General features: G+C 36.3%; 1 protein-coding gene across 2 annotated transcripts; it reads left to right on the top strand.

Annotated features, from left to right (window-relative positions):
* Window positions 1–350: 350 nt before the first annotated feature.
* On the top strand, window positions 351–13,440 carry podxl (podocalyxin-like). 2 transcript variants are annotated; one of them, XM_082166599.1, is made up of 8 exons: window positions 351–966; window positions 8,283–9,014; window positions 10,626–10,738; window positions 10,838–10,867; window positions 11,137–11,248; window positions 11,399–11,442; window positions 11,521–11,655; window positions 11,877–13,440. In XM_082166599.1, the coding sequence occupies exons 1-8, from the start codon at window positions 936–938 to the stop codon at window positions 12,069–12,071; spliced, it is 1,392 nt and encodes a 463-aa protein (XP_082022725.1). In that variant the 5' UTR covers window positions 351–935; the 3' UTR covers window positions 12,072–13,440. The 2 variants fall into 2 exon arrangements, with proteins under 2 accessions (XP_082022725.1, XP_082022724.1); XM_082166598.1 differs by having other exon boundaries at window positions 360–966; window positions 10,623–10,738.
* Window positions 13,441–13,945: the final 505 nt, after the last annotated feature.

Raw genomic sequence — 13,945 nt, 5'->3', positions numbered from 1 at the left:
AATATAGGCTCTATATATATTTATATGAAGAGTTCAGATGCAAAAGCCTCTAAGTGCCATCTGAAATTTTCTTCTAAAATGATCATTTTTATCAAGCTTGTATATTTAAGTTCAGTAAATTCACTTAAATGGCAATGCAAATGACCTATTAATTGTCATTTAAGTGAAATTACTGAACTTAAATATACGAGCTTGATAAAAAATGATCATTCTAGAAGAAAATTTCAAATGGCACTTAGAGGCCTTTGCATCTGAACTCTTCATATATAGGTCTATATATATATTCCGCTTCGCGTCATGACCGCATTACCACCTCGGGTGTGCATTATTTTTCTAATAATTCAACGGCCTGTCGTCAATTATTCCTTACATATATATACACACACCCTTAAATGTATAAAAACAATATTTAAAAACACAGAAAAGATCAAAGAAATGTAAAGATACATCAGCACTTAAAAGAGTGGCAAGTTTGATCTCAGACATTACTAGTCTAGAGTGGACAGTGTTATTCATGGGCTAGTCTTGTGCTTGAGTCCAACCCAGCCCTCTCTATTGAGTCCCCCCGCATGAGCTGATACATCTCATACAGATCCTCTGTGCACGCGTGACAGCAGCAGCAGCGCGAGCACAGCACAGCACGTCACTCCCGACGACTTCAATACATCACAATCCGCGCAGCCAAGGAAACCCACCAAAACTTTACCCCCCAAATCCCCGGACCCTCAGGGTGGGGTAGAGCCGCAGAGAAGCAGCAGCACAAACAAAAGCACTCCTCTTGGCTTTAAGATAGAAAAACTACCAGCTGCACAAAAAAGTTCAGATACAAACTCAAGACGACAAGCGGAACCGATCGGGGTCTCCACATTTCCATGCAAAACTTTTTCTGAAGTCAGTGAACGCGGAGCGGCGAGCATCAAACTGACGGACTGAAAATGGCAATCACATGGACAATCATTGTATTAGGTGAGTTTACGTTCATTAACGTTCAGGATGGTGTTTGAATATTAATTAACTTAAACATTAGGCTAAATAATAATTAGACAAATTAATATAACGCGATATAGGCTCATTAACGGTTGATTATTCAAACACCTCTTTTGAATATAAACTGTTCAGGTTTAGAACTTAATAATGTTTTAAATTAATTCAATGTTCTAATTCTCAGTAACGTCATAGTGACTTAAACGTATTTAGTCCGTTTCCATTAGCAGCAATAGAGAGAAGACTTAGATTCCGACTTTAACATTAAGTTCACACTAAGTTTTTATTAATGAGCCAAAAGTGTTTTATTAGGGGAAAACAACTGCCCCTTTACTATTTTTTAATTTCTTAAGGGATTACTGTTTTTCAACCCCCCCCACCCGACCCAAAAAAATCACTTTATGGGACTATGGCACTTTCTGATCCTTTCTGACATACTCATCTTAATTAATAACAACAAAAAGAAAAACTGTTGGAATTCTCATAAACATTTATATTTGAATGTGCATCAGCTGCTAATCTGATATACTGTATGACTTAAAGATAATGATCAAAATAACATTTTGCTGACAGCCATGGCTGCTCATCTAAAAGGACGTGACCACATGTGTGGGGGAGATTTGTTATAGTGGCAGAAAATTGTGCAAAGAGCTCTGGGAAGTGCAGCATCTGTGCCACTCCACATTTCTGTCAGCTGCTTTGCTGAAATGACAAACAGTGACACAATTACAGATGAAGTGCGTCTCAGACTCAAGAGGGATGTAAGGGAGGAGACTGTTATTCTTTAATTATCAGTGTGCTGCACCTGCCCGTCCACATCAGGCTGACAGCCTATAAAAGAAGGTCATGTTTTGTTTAGCTGACCTAAAAGCATCATAAGCATTTCTGACTATACTCTGTATCGTCAGCCTTTTCTGAGAGGTCTAATTAATTGTCTGAAATTGCATTCTTGCAAGGCTTGGAGTAGTGCAAGAAGTGAGGATGTTGTAATCTCCACTTTTTAAGGTTCATAAAGGTTAAGACTTTAGGCTATCAATGTTTTTTCCCTATGAAGGTTCCCTATGATTAACTGGAGTTTTGAGGGCTTTCCTTGTGTTCCTTCAACATTTAAATCAGCCAAACTAAACTGATTGCATCAAAGTATCTTTTGGTAATGGTGTGGATGGGTCCAGACCGGACATCTCACACAAGGCTTGGGAAAGTGCAGAACAATAGGAAAGTGTTCTGTCAACATACCCGTTCCCAGGGAAGGTGTGGCATTTATTTCCTCTCTCCTCTGTTCACTTCTTTCATAATCTCTCTCTCTCTCTCTCTTACTGCATCTCTAAACCGATCCAACTTTTTATTCGATTACTGAGATTATTCAAAGAATGAAAGACTGATTTCTATGAAGCATGAGTAGATGACGGTGGATTTTTAGAATGCTTTTTAAAGACCCCATGAAAAGCCTTATTATGCGTGGTTTTCCTACTGAAACAGGACGTTTGGGTGGGGCATAGTGAAGGGCGTGTCCCTTTTTAAGTAGCCAATAACCATTAGTTTGCATGACAACCATGAACTAAAAAAAAAACACAGTTGAATAAAACAGAAATAGATTTTTTTTTATTAATATAATACACTATTGTTCAAAGGTTTGGGGTCAGTAAGATTTCTTTATGTTTTTGTCTCTTATGCTAACTGTGTTACAAATATTCATATTGTCACAGAAGTACTGGAATAAAAGTTTATAGTTCAGATATAAACAACTACGGTAGCAATCAAAATTGAGCAAATCACGTTTAGATAGCTTCTTATTACGACTGTATCGATTACATCGTTACACCAGTAGGTGGCAACAAGTGACTGTTAAAAAAATTATGTCATTGAATCATTCATTCAAGAGATTCTTTTTAATAATTCAATAGAAATTTTTACATTGTTTAAATTACATTTTTAGCTAACTGATTCATATGTACATTTCTGAAATACATAGCTTAGACAGTTACCTCTGATAACAGATCACTCTAAATTGTAATTAGGACTCATGCATTTTCTCTAAAGCTGCTTTGAAATGACGTGTATTGTGAAAAGCGCTATACAAATAAATATGAATTTAATTTAATTGAAAAGAGATTAGTTCAAAAAACACTGATTCATCCAGTAATGAAACAAGTTAAGTCTGTATGAGTGAATCATTCATTCAAACTGATTTTTTAAAATAATTCATTCAGATTATTTTAACATTTTAAATAGACTGCAGCAATTAACATTTTGTCAGAACCTTGAGTAAACATGTTACATGTTATTTTGTTTAGTTGTCTGTTCAGAATCGTGGGGAATCATGATCTGTTTTAAACAAAACAAATTGTGATTCTAAATGTATCCAGAATCATGCAGCTCTACCATGAGTGCAAGATGAGTCACAAGTTTACCCAAAATAGATAGTATAGTGTATATTTATCAGATAAATCTTTATTTTGACATACTAGCATAAATGGCCTCGAACTATTAGTAACTATTCATTGACTAAAAGCCACAAAACTCCAATTTTGATTTCATGGGTTAGTATGGCACCAAGAAGTAGTGTAATTCCCTGCTTAACGTGGGAGTGTCGGAATGCTTTATAAGGGAACTGTGTAAGGTAAAGAGAGAGTGAGAGATACGCTTGTGTATCTTGAGATTGCAAAGATGGCCCCCTCCTCTTCTGATCTCCTTATGTATAACGTCTGCAACTGGCACCGCCACGGTCTTCAACTCCCTTCTCTAATCCAACCTCTAACCCGGCCTCCCCTCTCCACCCACAAATCCTTCATTTCATCACACGGATACTTTGCGCCTTAAACCAGCTAGTATTTCTTAGCAACAAAAAAAAAGACACTCTCCAACAGATGAGCTCATATTTCACCTCATCATTATTGAGTGTTTGCAATTATTCAAAATCCCTTTATCCTTAAATGGGGGGAGGATGTGGCACTTCAGCTTTGATACCTCACACTTTGAGTATGCACTCCTCAAAAAGCTTGATACAGTTCTATTAGTACGCCATAATGACGTTTGATAGTGTGTGTCATGAGGAATGCGTTTGAGTCAGGCACACAAATGTCCGCTGACCTTGTTCGGCCTCTGTCCAGCCCTCTCAGACTCCTTCTCTTTTTCTTTCTGTCTGTCTTTCATTCATTGTGCACATTTTTATATTCACAGTCCCTCTCCTCATCTCAATAGAGGGGGTTAGTTGCCCCCCAACTCCATCTTACCCCTCCCCCTCCTACTGGGCCTGTTCAATTACCCCTGAATAGGACACTATCATGGGGAGAGGGGGCTTGGGGCCCAAGAAGGTCTTTTTTTCTTGTGTGTGTGTGTGTGGGGGGGGGGGGGGGGGGGGGGGGTCCTAGTATTCAGATCAATTAGTACAATACAATATAATACAACTGTATTAATCCCCAAGAGGCAATTTAGGAACAGTTTACAACTTGATTAAACCCCTTAAAATATAACTTGGTCCTTCAAATTAAAGATTTTGATAATATTTTTAATTTCAGACAAAGAAATCTGAATAAACTCGGTCAATACAAACTTATTTTGATTTTCAATAAACTTTTTTTTTATGTTTGTGAACAGGTTTTCACAAACTTTTATCTAAGAAGCTGACTGAAATTGTTTATGTTTTTGAAAGACATGGCTGCATTTATTTGATAAAAAATACAGTAAAACTTGTATTATTGTGAAATATTATTACAATTTAACATATCTGTCTATATAAATAATGTTCCGTTTAATTTTTTCCTGTGATGGCAAAGTTGAATTTTCAGCAGTCACATGATCCTTCAGAAATCATTCTAATTTGCCGATCAACGTTGCTACTTAATATTTTTGTGGAAAAGTGATACATTACCATTTAAAAGTTTGAGGTATATGTAAAAATAAATAAATATATATATACTTTTGTTCAGCAAGTATGCTTTAAAATGCTGTTCTTCTGAACTTTCTATTCAAAATATTAATAGCAAAAACATTAAGCAGAAGAAAGTCAATATTTTCAATATTGATAATAATAATAATAAGAACCATTATTAGTAATTGAGCACTAATAATAATTCGTAATAAATAAGCACCAAATGAGCAAATTAGAATAATTTCAGAAGGATCATGTGACACTAAAGACTGGAATAATGATGATGAAAATTCAGCTTTATCATCACAGGAATAAATTAAAATATATTAAAACAGAAAACAGTTATTTGAAATTGCAATAATATTTCACATGCAATATTAATGTTTTTACTGTATTTTTGATCAAATCAGCCATGATAAGCAAGAGATCCCAGTCTTTAAGAGGAGTGTGTTGAGCTCCTGTTATCTGGTACCTCCAGAATCCCAGTGAGAGTGTGGGAGTCTGTAGGACAGATATGCCTCTGTGAGGGGTCTGCCATGAAATGTCTGCATCTTGTCTAAACAGTCTCTACATTGATAGTGTTAGGACCGGCAGCCCTGGCAGTGGGTAATATACAGACCGCAACTGACAGCAGGGTCAACGAGGGTCAATCCTAACGATGGAACTATTGGAAACCTCGGGGTGATGAAGGATAAGAGTAAAAACACCAACCTCAAACTTTCCATTACTTAAATGAATGCATTCAAAGAGTTTCATGGTAATTAATTGGGTACTTAAAAACAAGAACCTATGGGGTGCAGAGAAAGGGCTTAGTTCAACAGTTAGGTCTGGAGCTGTGATAGGCAGCCATGCTGATTAGCAGTGGCCGTATTTTTGGATACGCAAGGCTGCGTGATAAGATGGTGATTAGAAAGAGGGCAAAATGAAAGACAACACTGGTTCACCAACCAAAATAAACAGCCTCTCATCACTACCCCCCAATCCCGACAGCAACCCCGTTTCTACAACAACCACTACTGATTGTCCTGACATCCCATTAGGTCAAGATTTACAAGATCTTCATCCTGGGTGGCCACTGAACAGTTCTGGTAAAAAGCATTAGGAACTACACCAACACTGGAAATTAATAGTGTTAAATGTAGGAGTTTAAGTCACTTATTATATAAAGTCTTGGACTGATTGATATAAATAGTCGCCATGGTGTTTGGAATCAGCTAATGATGTTTTGACGGAGATATCTGCTTACTGTCATGAATAATGACTCAGTCTGTTGAATAGCAAATATGAACTTGAGAGCTGCAGGTTAAGGAAAAACTATTGTATTAAGTCTCAAGAGACTATGAAACAAATTTGGACACCATTGTTTTGGCATCTGTGGTTCCACCCTTAAGAGTAGGTGTGTTACTTCCTACGGTATTGTATGGAGTGTCCTGTCAAGCTCACTACAACAGAGATAAAGTCCCATAACAATGTGACATCAAGACACAACATTAACAATATGAGGTGCATAAATAAAAACAAGAAAACTTAAAATCACAGCTTGACAGAATTCATTCACACTTAGTAATGAAAATGTACTGTTTTTCGATGGCCGTCTGATACCTAAAGAAGGAAAGAAATTGCATGAAATCAAAATACAAGACAGTCTGTTTAAATTATATGTTAATATAATTATATATACACTACTGTTCAAAAGTTTGGGGTCAGTACGATTTTTTAAAGAAGTATCTTCTGCTCACCAGGGCTGCCTTTATTTGATAAAAAACAATAAAATAAAAATTTAAAATGACTGTTTTCTATTTTAATCTATTTTAAACTGTAATTTATTCCTGTGATCAAAGCTGAATTTTCAGCGTCATTACTCCAGTCTTCAGTGTCACATGATCCTTCAGAAATCATTCTAATATGATGATTTGATGCTCAAGAAACATTCATTATTATTATCAATGTTGAAAACAGTTGTGTACACATTTTTTTTTAATTCTTTGATGAATAGAAAGTTCAAAAGAACAGCATTTATTTAAAATAGAATATTTTCTAACATTATAAATGTCTTTACTGTAACTTTTGAGCAGTTTAACTCAGTTTAATTTATTTTATTTCTTTCCCCCAAAAATAAAAATACAATTCTTACTGACCCCAAACTTTTGAACGGTAGTGTTTAATGTTACAAAAGCTTTAGATTTCAGATATATGCTGTTCTTTTGAACTTTCTATTCATCATAGCATCATGAAATAAAAATGTTAATAACTGTTTTCAACATAATAATAACATAATTTTCACGATAATAATCATAAATGTTTCTTGAGCATCAAATCATCATATTAGAATGATTTCTGAAGGATCATGTCTGAAGACTGGAGTAATGATGCTGAAAATTCAGCTTTGGTCACAGGAATAAATTACACTTTACTGTATATTCACATAGAAAACAGCTGTTTTAAATTGGAATAATATCTCACAATTTTACTGTTTTTGTTCGTATTTTTAATCAAATAAATGCAGCCTTGGTGAGCAGAAGATACTTCTTTTAAAAACATTAAAAATCTTACTGACTCCAAACTTTTGAATGGTAGTGTATATATATATATATATATATATATATATATATATATATATATATATATATATAAATTAGATTTAATATACCCAATGCCATTTTAAGCATACAATTAAATCACTGCATCCTGGCCAAATTTGCCCTTTGGCCTCTGTCTATCATGGCCTCCTAATCATCCTCATATACTGATTGGCTTCATCACTCTGTCTCCTCTCCACCAGTAAGCTGGTGTGTGGTGGGCGTTCTGGCGCAATATGGCTGCCGTCGCATCATCCAAGTGGATGCTGCACATTGGTGGTGGTTGAGGAGATTCCCCCCTTCGATGTAAAGCGCTTTGAGGTCTCAGAAAAAGCGCTATATAAATGTAACGAATTATTAATTATTATTATTATAATAAAATTGCACTGATTATGATGTGATAATACAGGAATTAGGACATTCCACTTTGAAGAACAAAATTTGAAAGGCAAAACTACATCCACATACGAAAAGAATCCAGATGAGGGATGACTGTTTAAATAACTAATCTCAGCTCTTGATTCCTGGTTTAGAGTGTGTATTTACAAACAGCGATACTCCATAAAAAGTAACAAAATTCAGTTTTGTCAATTGATAGAGCTCTAATAGTTCTGTTTAAATCATAGTTCAAGTGTGCATTTACTCATCAGCAATGACTTTCACTCTTTTCTATTTCACAAGTTTACTTTTTACAAGTTTATTTTTTTTCTAGTTTACAACACTGCTGCTGTGTACCTACTGTATAATTCCCCATCGCAATCGCACAGAACCAATAAGAAATGCAGAGTTTGCAGAGCAGCATATTCCTACACTTTTAATATGTTTTTTTTTCATCTTTTTTCTCATAGGTGCCCTCCTGCATGACATGCAATGCACCCCAACGAATTCCACTCCGACCACCTCACAGAACTCCACTGATCCGATTTCATCCACCACTTTAAACCCCAGTTCAAACAACTCACTGACGACTCCTTCAACCACCTCATCAAACCCCACTAAACCCAACTTCGTGAGCACCATTAAACCTGCCACATCGGACCCTTCTCCACCCAAATCACTGAAAACCTCTACACTCGCCGCATCGGACCCTACAACGCTCAACACAATGAACCCCACTACACCCACCACACTGAACCCCACTAACCCCACCACACTGAACCCCACTAACCCCACCACACTGAACCACACTAACCCCACCACACTGAACCACACTAACCCCACCACACTGAACCCCACTAACCCCACCACACTGATCCCCACTGCAACCATTTCACAGGATTCCACCAAACCCACTACAATAGGTCACGCTGACACATCTTTAACATCTTTGACTACTAAAGAGCCGACCCAAGAACAAAGAACGTCTAATTCACCCCAACAAGTCACAACCCAAATCACAACAATTCAACCCACCACAACCAACACAAAAACGACTTCTACAGAATCCAACCTCAGTTCTCAAAACACACCATCAATCAGCCAAGAGACCACCAGCTCAAATAAACCTGCAACCACTACCCATAAAGAAAGTGGAACTATTCCTTTCAACCAGGCAGACCCATCAACTGTCTCCACAAATCGTGAGTCACATTAATCACAATAGTACAGCCTTTATGACTGCACAACTTATACAGCGCTTAAATATTTATACATGGTAATTCTGTGATTTACTTACCCTCTTGTCCTTTCATACTCGTATGGCTTTCTTTCTTCCATGGAATACAAAAGCATCACTTTTGAAGAATGTTCATGCTGTTCTTTTTGCTCTTGGTCTCTTTATGCTCCTGTTGTATTGGAAAGAGCATTGAGTCATCTGTAATTAAGTACTTAAATGTCAAATATGTGCTAGAAATAGCGGAAAAGTATAAAGATTTGTGCAACAAATGTTTCAAGTGGTTTCCCCAAATTCAACTGAAAATGCAACTTTTAATGAATTCTGCAGTCTCAAAAAGGCAAGCTTTTTTAGTACTTAGCAGAACACCCTTTTGCTGTCATGACCTTCTGCAAAACGAGATGTATAACCAGACAGCAGCTTCTGGCAGCGTTTCTGAGGAATCTTAGCCCATTCCTAAAGAGAAATGGCCTCCAGTTCAGTAATATTATTGGGTTTGCGTGCTGCAACTGCTTTCTTCAAGTCAGGTGACTGTGATGGCCATTGTAGGATCTTCCAGGACTTCTTCTGCAACCAAGCCATGGTGGAAATTGAGGTATGCTTGGGAATTATTGTCCTGTTTGGAAGGTCCAATGACGCCCAAGCTTCAGCTCCCTCACTGATGTCATGACGTTTTCTCCAAGGATTTCTTGATATTGCAATGAATCCATGCCGGGTTTTCCTGAACCTGCCTTCTAAGAAATCTGGTTGTAGTCATTTATAGCTTCCTTATTCTGCCCCGTCCAGGTAGTGTAACCACTGTTCCTTTATTTTTTAACTTGCGAACTATGCTTCCAACGATGTCTGTTGGAACATTTGGTGTCTTCGCTATCTTTTTGTATCCTGTTCCTTGTTTGTGAAGGGCTATGATAACTTCTCTTACATTTTTGGACCATTCTTTTGACTTGGCCATATTTCTAACATGCAGTCAAACGTGACACTCAACAAACCTTGCCAGTTCAGATATTTCATGCGTTCTAGCTTAAGGTGTGCTTGAGACAACACCTGTTTTGCAGATTTGTACTGTTATCAGGGATTCTATTAAGAGGGTTGAATAATTTTGAGACTTTAGAAGTCATCAAAATGTGCATTTTCAATTGAATTTGGGGAAACCACTTGAAACTGTTGTGTTCAGATATTTCAATTACTTTTGTTTGATCCGTTCATTGCAAACAGCTGAAAGTCTGTAAATTTAGCCAATAAATCTGATTTGCAATGGGGGCTGAATAATTTCGATTATAACTGTAGTTATTCTGAATAATTTTCAGAAGCAGTGTGTTACAAAGTTACAAAACGTGCAAGATTTTCAATTGTGATGTGAGCACTATTCTTTTATGGTAATTTATGGCACTTTTTTTTAGCTTGACAGTTCTTGGTCACCATATGCTTCTGTTGTATGGGAAAGAGCACTGAATCTTCAAAATATATTCTGCTGTGTTCCATAAAAACAAGTTGACATGAGGGCGGGTAAATGATGACAGAATGTAGTTTTAGTTTGGACTAATAAAAATCATTTACTTTTCATGTCCAACCACAGCAGCACCAGACTCTACATCGGCTGTTTCTCAAAGTATTCAGACGACGAAAACACAAGCAACTTCAGCTCCGATCACATCAGCTGATCCTGCGACTAGCACCTCAACTCCCGGACATGTAAAATACTAACATTTATGGTTTTGGTTTCTTGTATATTGTTTACATTCTTGACCTTGATATTGCACATGATCATGTTCTTTATTTTCTCTACTGCAGCGTGTCTATGATCTGAGCCGCATCATTGAGGTGAGAGCACATTTCCATACTAAAATTCACTAACAATTCAATATCAAGACCCTCTATGGAAAAATACCACAAGGGAGCTGTTTGACCTGTAAACTCTGAACGTTTTAAGACATTGTTAAATAATGGTAAAATCGATTACAGAACAATGTATGAAATGGAGCCAGAGAACATTTCTTTCAGTATGCAAATTGACTGACTACTTTTCAAAAAATCAACCTAGATTCTCCTTAAAAATGATCAAATCATGCATATTTGTTTTGTCTGCACAGGGGGACATCCTTCTTGAAACCTGTAAGACGTTGGGTCAGAAGATGAAAGGAAATTGCTCGGTCACCTTGAAAATTCAAGACAATCAATTAATTGCAACAGTAAAAATAAACGGTGAGGGAAATGTTACGGTATCCAAACATATGAGAGCCTCATCTGAAGGAATCACTGGATTTAGTGCTTGCCATATTGTGATCAGTTATCTTTAATAATTTAAGTACAGAAAATGTTATTATAGTAATTCCCTTCTTTTTCCATTTACAGCCGACCAAAAGATACCAGAAAACATCTACATACATCAAGAACAGGTCAGGCGATAAACAGACAACAATACTGTGACTCTCTCAGGAAGTTTGTTTATTCTCAAACACACCTTTTCTTTGCAGAAAGCAGATGTTAGCGAGACGACGATACCAGAAACGTTGATTGCCATCTTGGCTTCGAGTGGCGCTTTGGTGCTCATTTTGTGCTGCTTTGCTGCGTACTGCACTTATCATCGCAAATCCTATAGGAAGAACCAGGTAATACTCAATTCCAAATACAAAAATGAGTCAGACGTACTTGCATTGATTGGGTCAGTCTCTAGTTTCAATAAATACAGCTAATGGCCTTTTTGCACTCTGAATTTTGAAACAATGTTCTGAATGATTCGAGTCCTTTAAATGTCAAAGTTTAAAGTTACGCCCTGAATCCAAAAGTGTTACGCTGTTTAACATTCCAAAATATACTTTTACCTGGATAGCAACACCTGACGGAAGAGATGCAAACAGTGGAGAACGGTTATCATGATAATCCAACACTGGAGGTGATGGAGGTACAGCCGGAGATGCAAGAGAAGAAACTGGCATTGAACGGGGAGTTCAACGACAGCTGGATCGTCCCCATAGACAACCTGCTGAAAGAGGACATACTTGATGAAGAAGACACACACTTGTAATGGCACCAGAGGAAACCTGGTGCTCTCATAATGGTAGATTGTGACCAGACAGAATGTAGGAAGAGCAGAGATTGATGTAAAGACTATCAAACAATGGTTTCATTTGGTTACCGGATGTACATGCTGTAATGAAGTAGTTAGATGTCAAGTACGTGCTATAAATACTTTTGTGTGTCACTGTGTATGGGAAAGGGAAATGTCTGAGTTGTGTACATAGACTGTCAATGTGCCTTAACTTTTCCTTATCATTCTTATTTTAAAACCAATAGTTTGTGTTAGCATGTTGCTTAGCTAACTATCTAGCCTGTTTCAATTAATTCAATTAAAAAATGAATTTAGAATTTAGATTTTATGTGATTAAGCTCGCCATCTTTGATTTTTTTTCTTTCTTTTTTTTTCACTGCAGTGCATTCTGGGACTGCCTTAGAATTCGTTCAAAATGTGGCAATTTCATTGCCTTCGCATCGGAGGCGTGCCTCATGATGCCTTAAAATGCCACCAACCACTGTCTAGTTTAAGTTTCATGTGCAAATTGCTCTCAGTTTTTTTGTCTAAAGTGATATATTCAAGATTCACAGCATTTCTGATCAGTGGATGTCATAAATTCACATTATGAATTTTCCCATAATGTGATTTTAAAAATCAGCACTCACAAAGTCTCTTTACATTACTTTTTGGAAATCACATTAATTCAGTACCGTGGAAACCCTGTATCTTGGGAGGAATGTAATTGTTACGCTTGTATATAATGCTTTTTTTAATGCTTCTTCCTTTATTTGTTTGTTTTCTGTTTAGGGAAGATTAACACTCATAGGCACCAAATTACACTGTGACCAATGGATAATTCATCCTGGTAAATTAGACTATGGTTCAAGATAACTTATGCATTATCTTCCTTCTGTTCTACCTGTGTTGGTAACTGAGCTAGAATGGTTTACGGTCTTGTTAACCTGAAACTTTTGACACTAAATCCAACACAACTCACTCAAATGATTTTATAACTATTTAAATATTCATATGCCACTGTCTTTAATTAAGACTTTTCAGTTTAGTACATTGATCACCTTTTTGTTTGGGGATGTTTTATTTAATTGTTTTGATGTTGATTTCACCAAAACATTCTTTTTATTGTATTTGCATGCACTACACCAATTTTCATTATAAAGGATTCACTGCTGCCTCGGTTTAGCTGATCTACTTCCACCAAAGTATTATGTTTGAATTTATAGATGTATTCTGTATTTGAAAGTCAGTTTGCTACTGTGTGCAAACGACAGGGGTCTGATACACTGGAAGCCGCAATCGCTGTCAGATCGGACAGGGACGGCCATGATTTTTAATAAATTTAAAAAATGTGATTTTTATTTTTACGAAAGTGTGTTTTCTTGTTAAAAGCAATAGGACAGATGATACGACATGTTGATGCACTTCATCTTGAATAATTAAAAAATTATATACATTCGTGTTCAAAAGTTTGGGGTCAATACGATTTTTGAAAGAAGTCTTTTATATTCACCAAAGGTTAATTTCATTTATTTGCACAAAAATACAGTAACAACAGAAATATTGTGAAATATTATTACAATTCAAAATAACTTACCTATTGTTTTTGTGGAACCCATGATGCTTTTTTCAGGATTCTTTGATGTACAGAACATTTATTTGAGATACTGTTTTTACTGTCGCTCTTGTTCAGTTTAGTGCATACTTGCTGAATACAAGTATTACATTTTTTTTTTAATTACCTTACTGAACCCAAACTTTTGAACAGTATTGTAAATATACATTTAAAAATTTAAATATATTTAAAAGCTTTACAAATAAAAAATTAAAGAAAACCTCAAATCATGAGTCAACGCTTTAAGCTTTTATAG

This window comes from Leuciscus leuciscus, assembly GCF_965113295.1.
Source record: "Leuciscus leuciscus genome assembly, chromosome: 4".
Classification (NCBI taxonomy): Eukaryota; Metazoa; Chordata; class Actinopteri; order Cypriniformes; family Leuciscidae; genus Leuciscus; species Leuciscus leuciscus.
Note: the sequence above shows the minus strand (reverse complement) of the source record. Positions and strands in the feature narration are given on the sequence as shown.

Coding starts and splice junctions, on each gene's coding strand:
- podxl (XM_082166598.1), top strand. CDS start 936: ATGGCAATCACATGGACAATCATTGTATTAG. Junction 9,015..10,622: donor ATCAACTGTCTCCACAAATC/GTGAGTCACATT, acceptor GTCCAACCACAG/CAGCACCAGACTCTACATCG. Junction 11,656..11,876: donor AATCCTATAGGAAGAACCAG/GTAATACTCAAT, acceptor TTACCTGGATAG/CAACACCTGACGGAAGAGAT.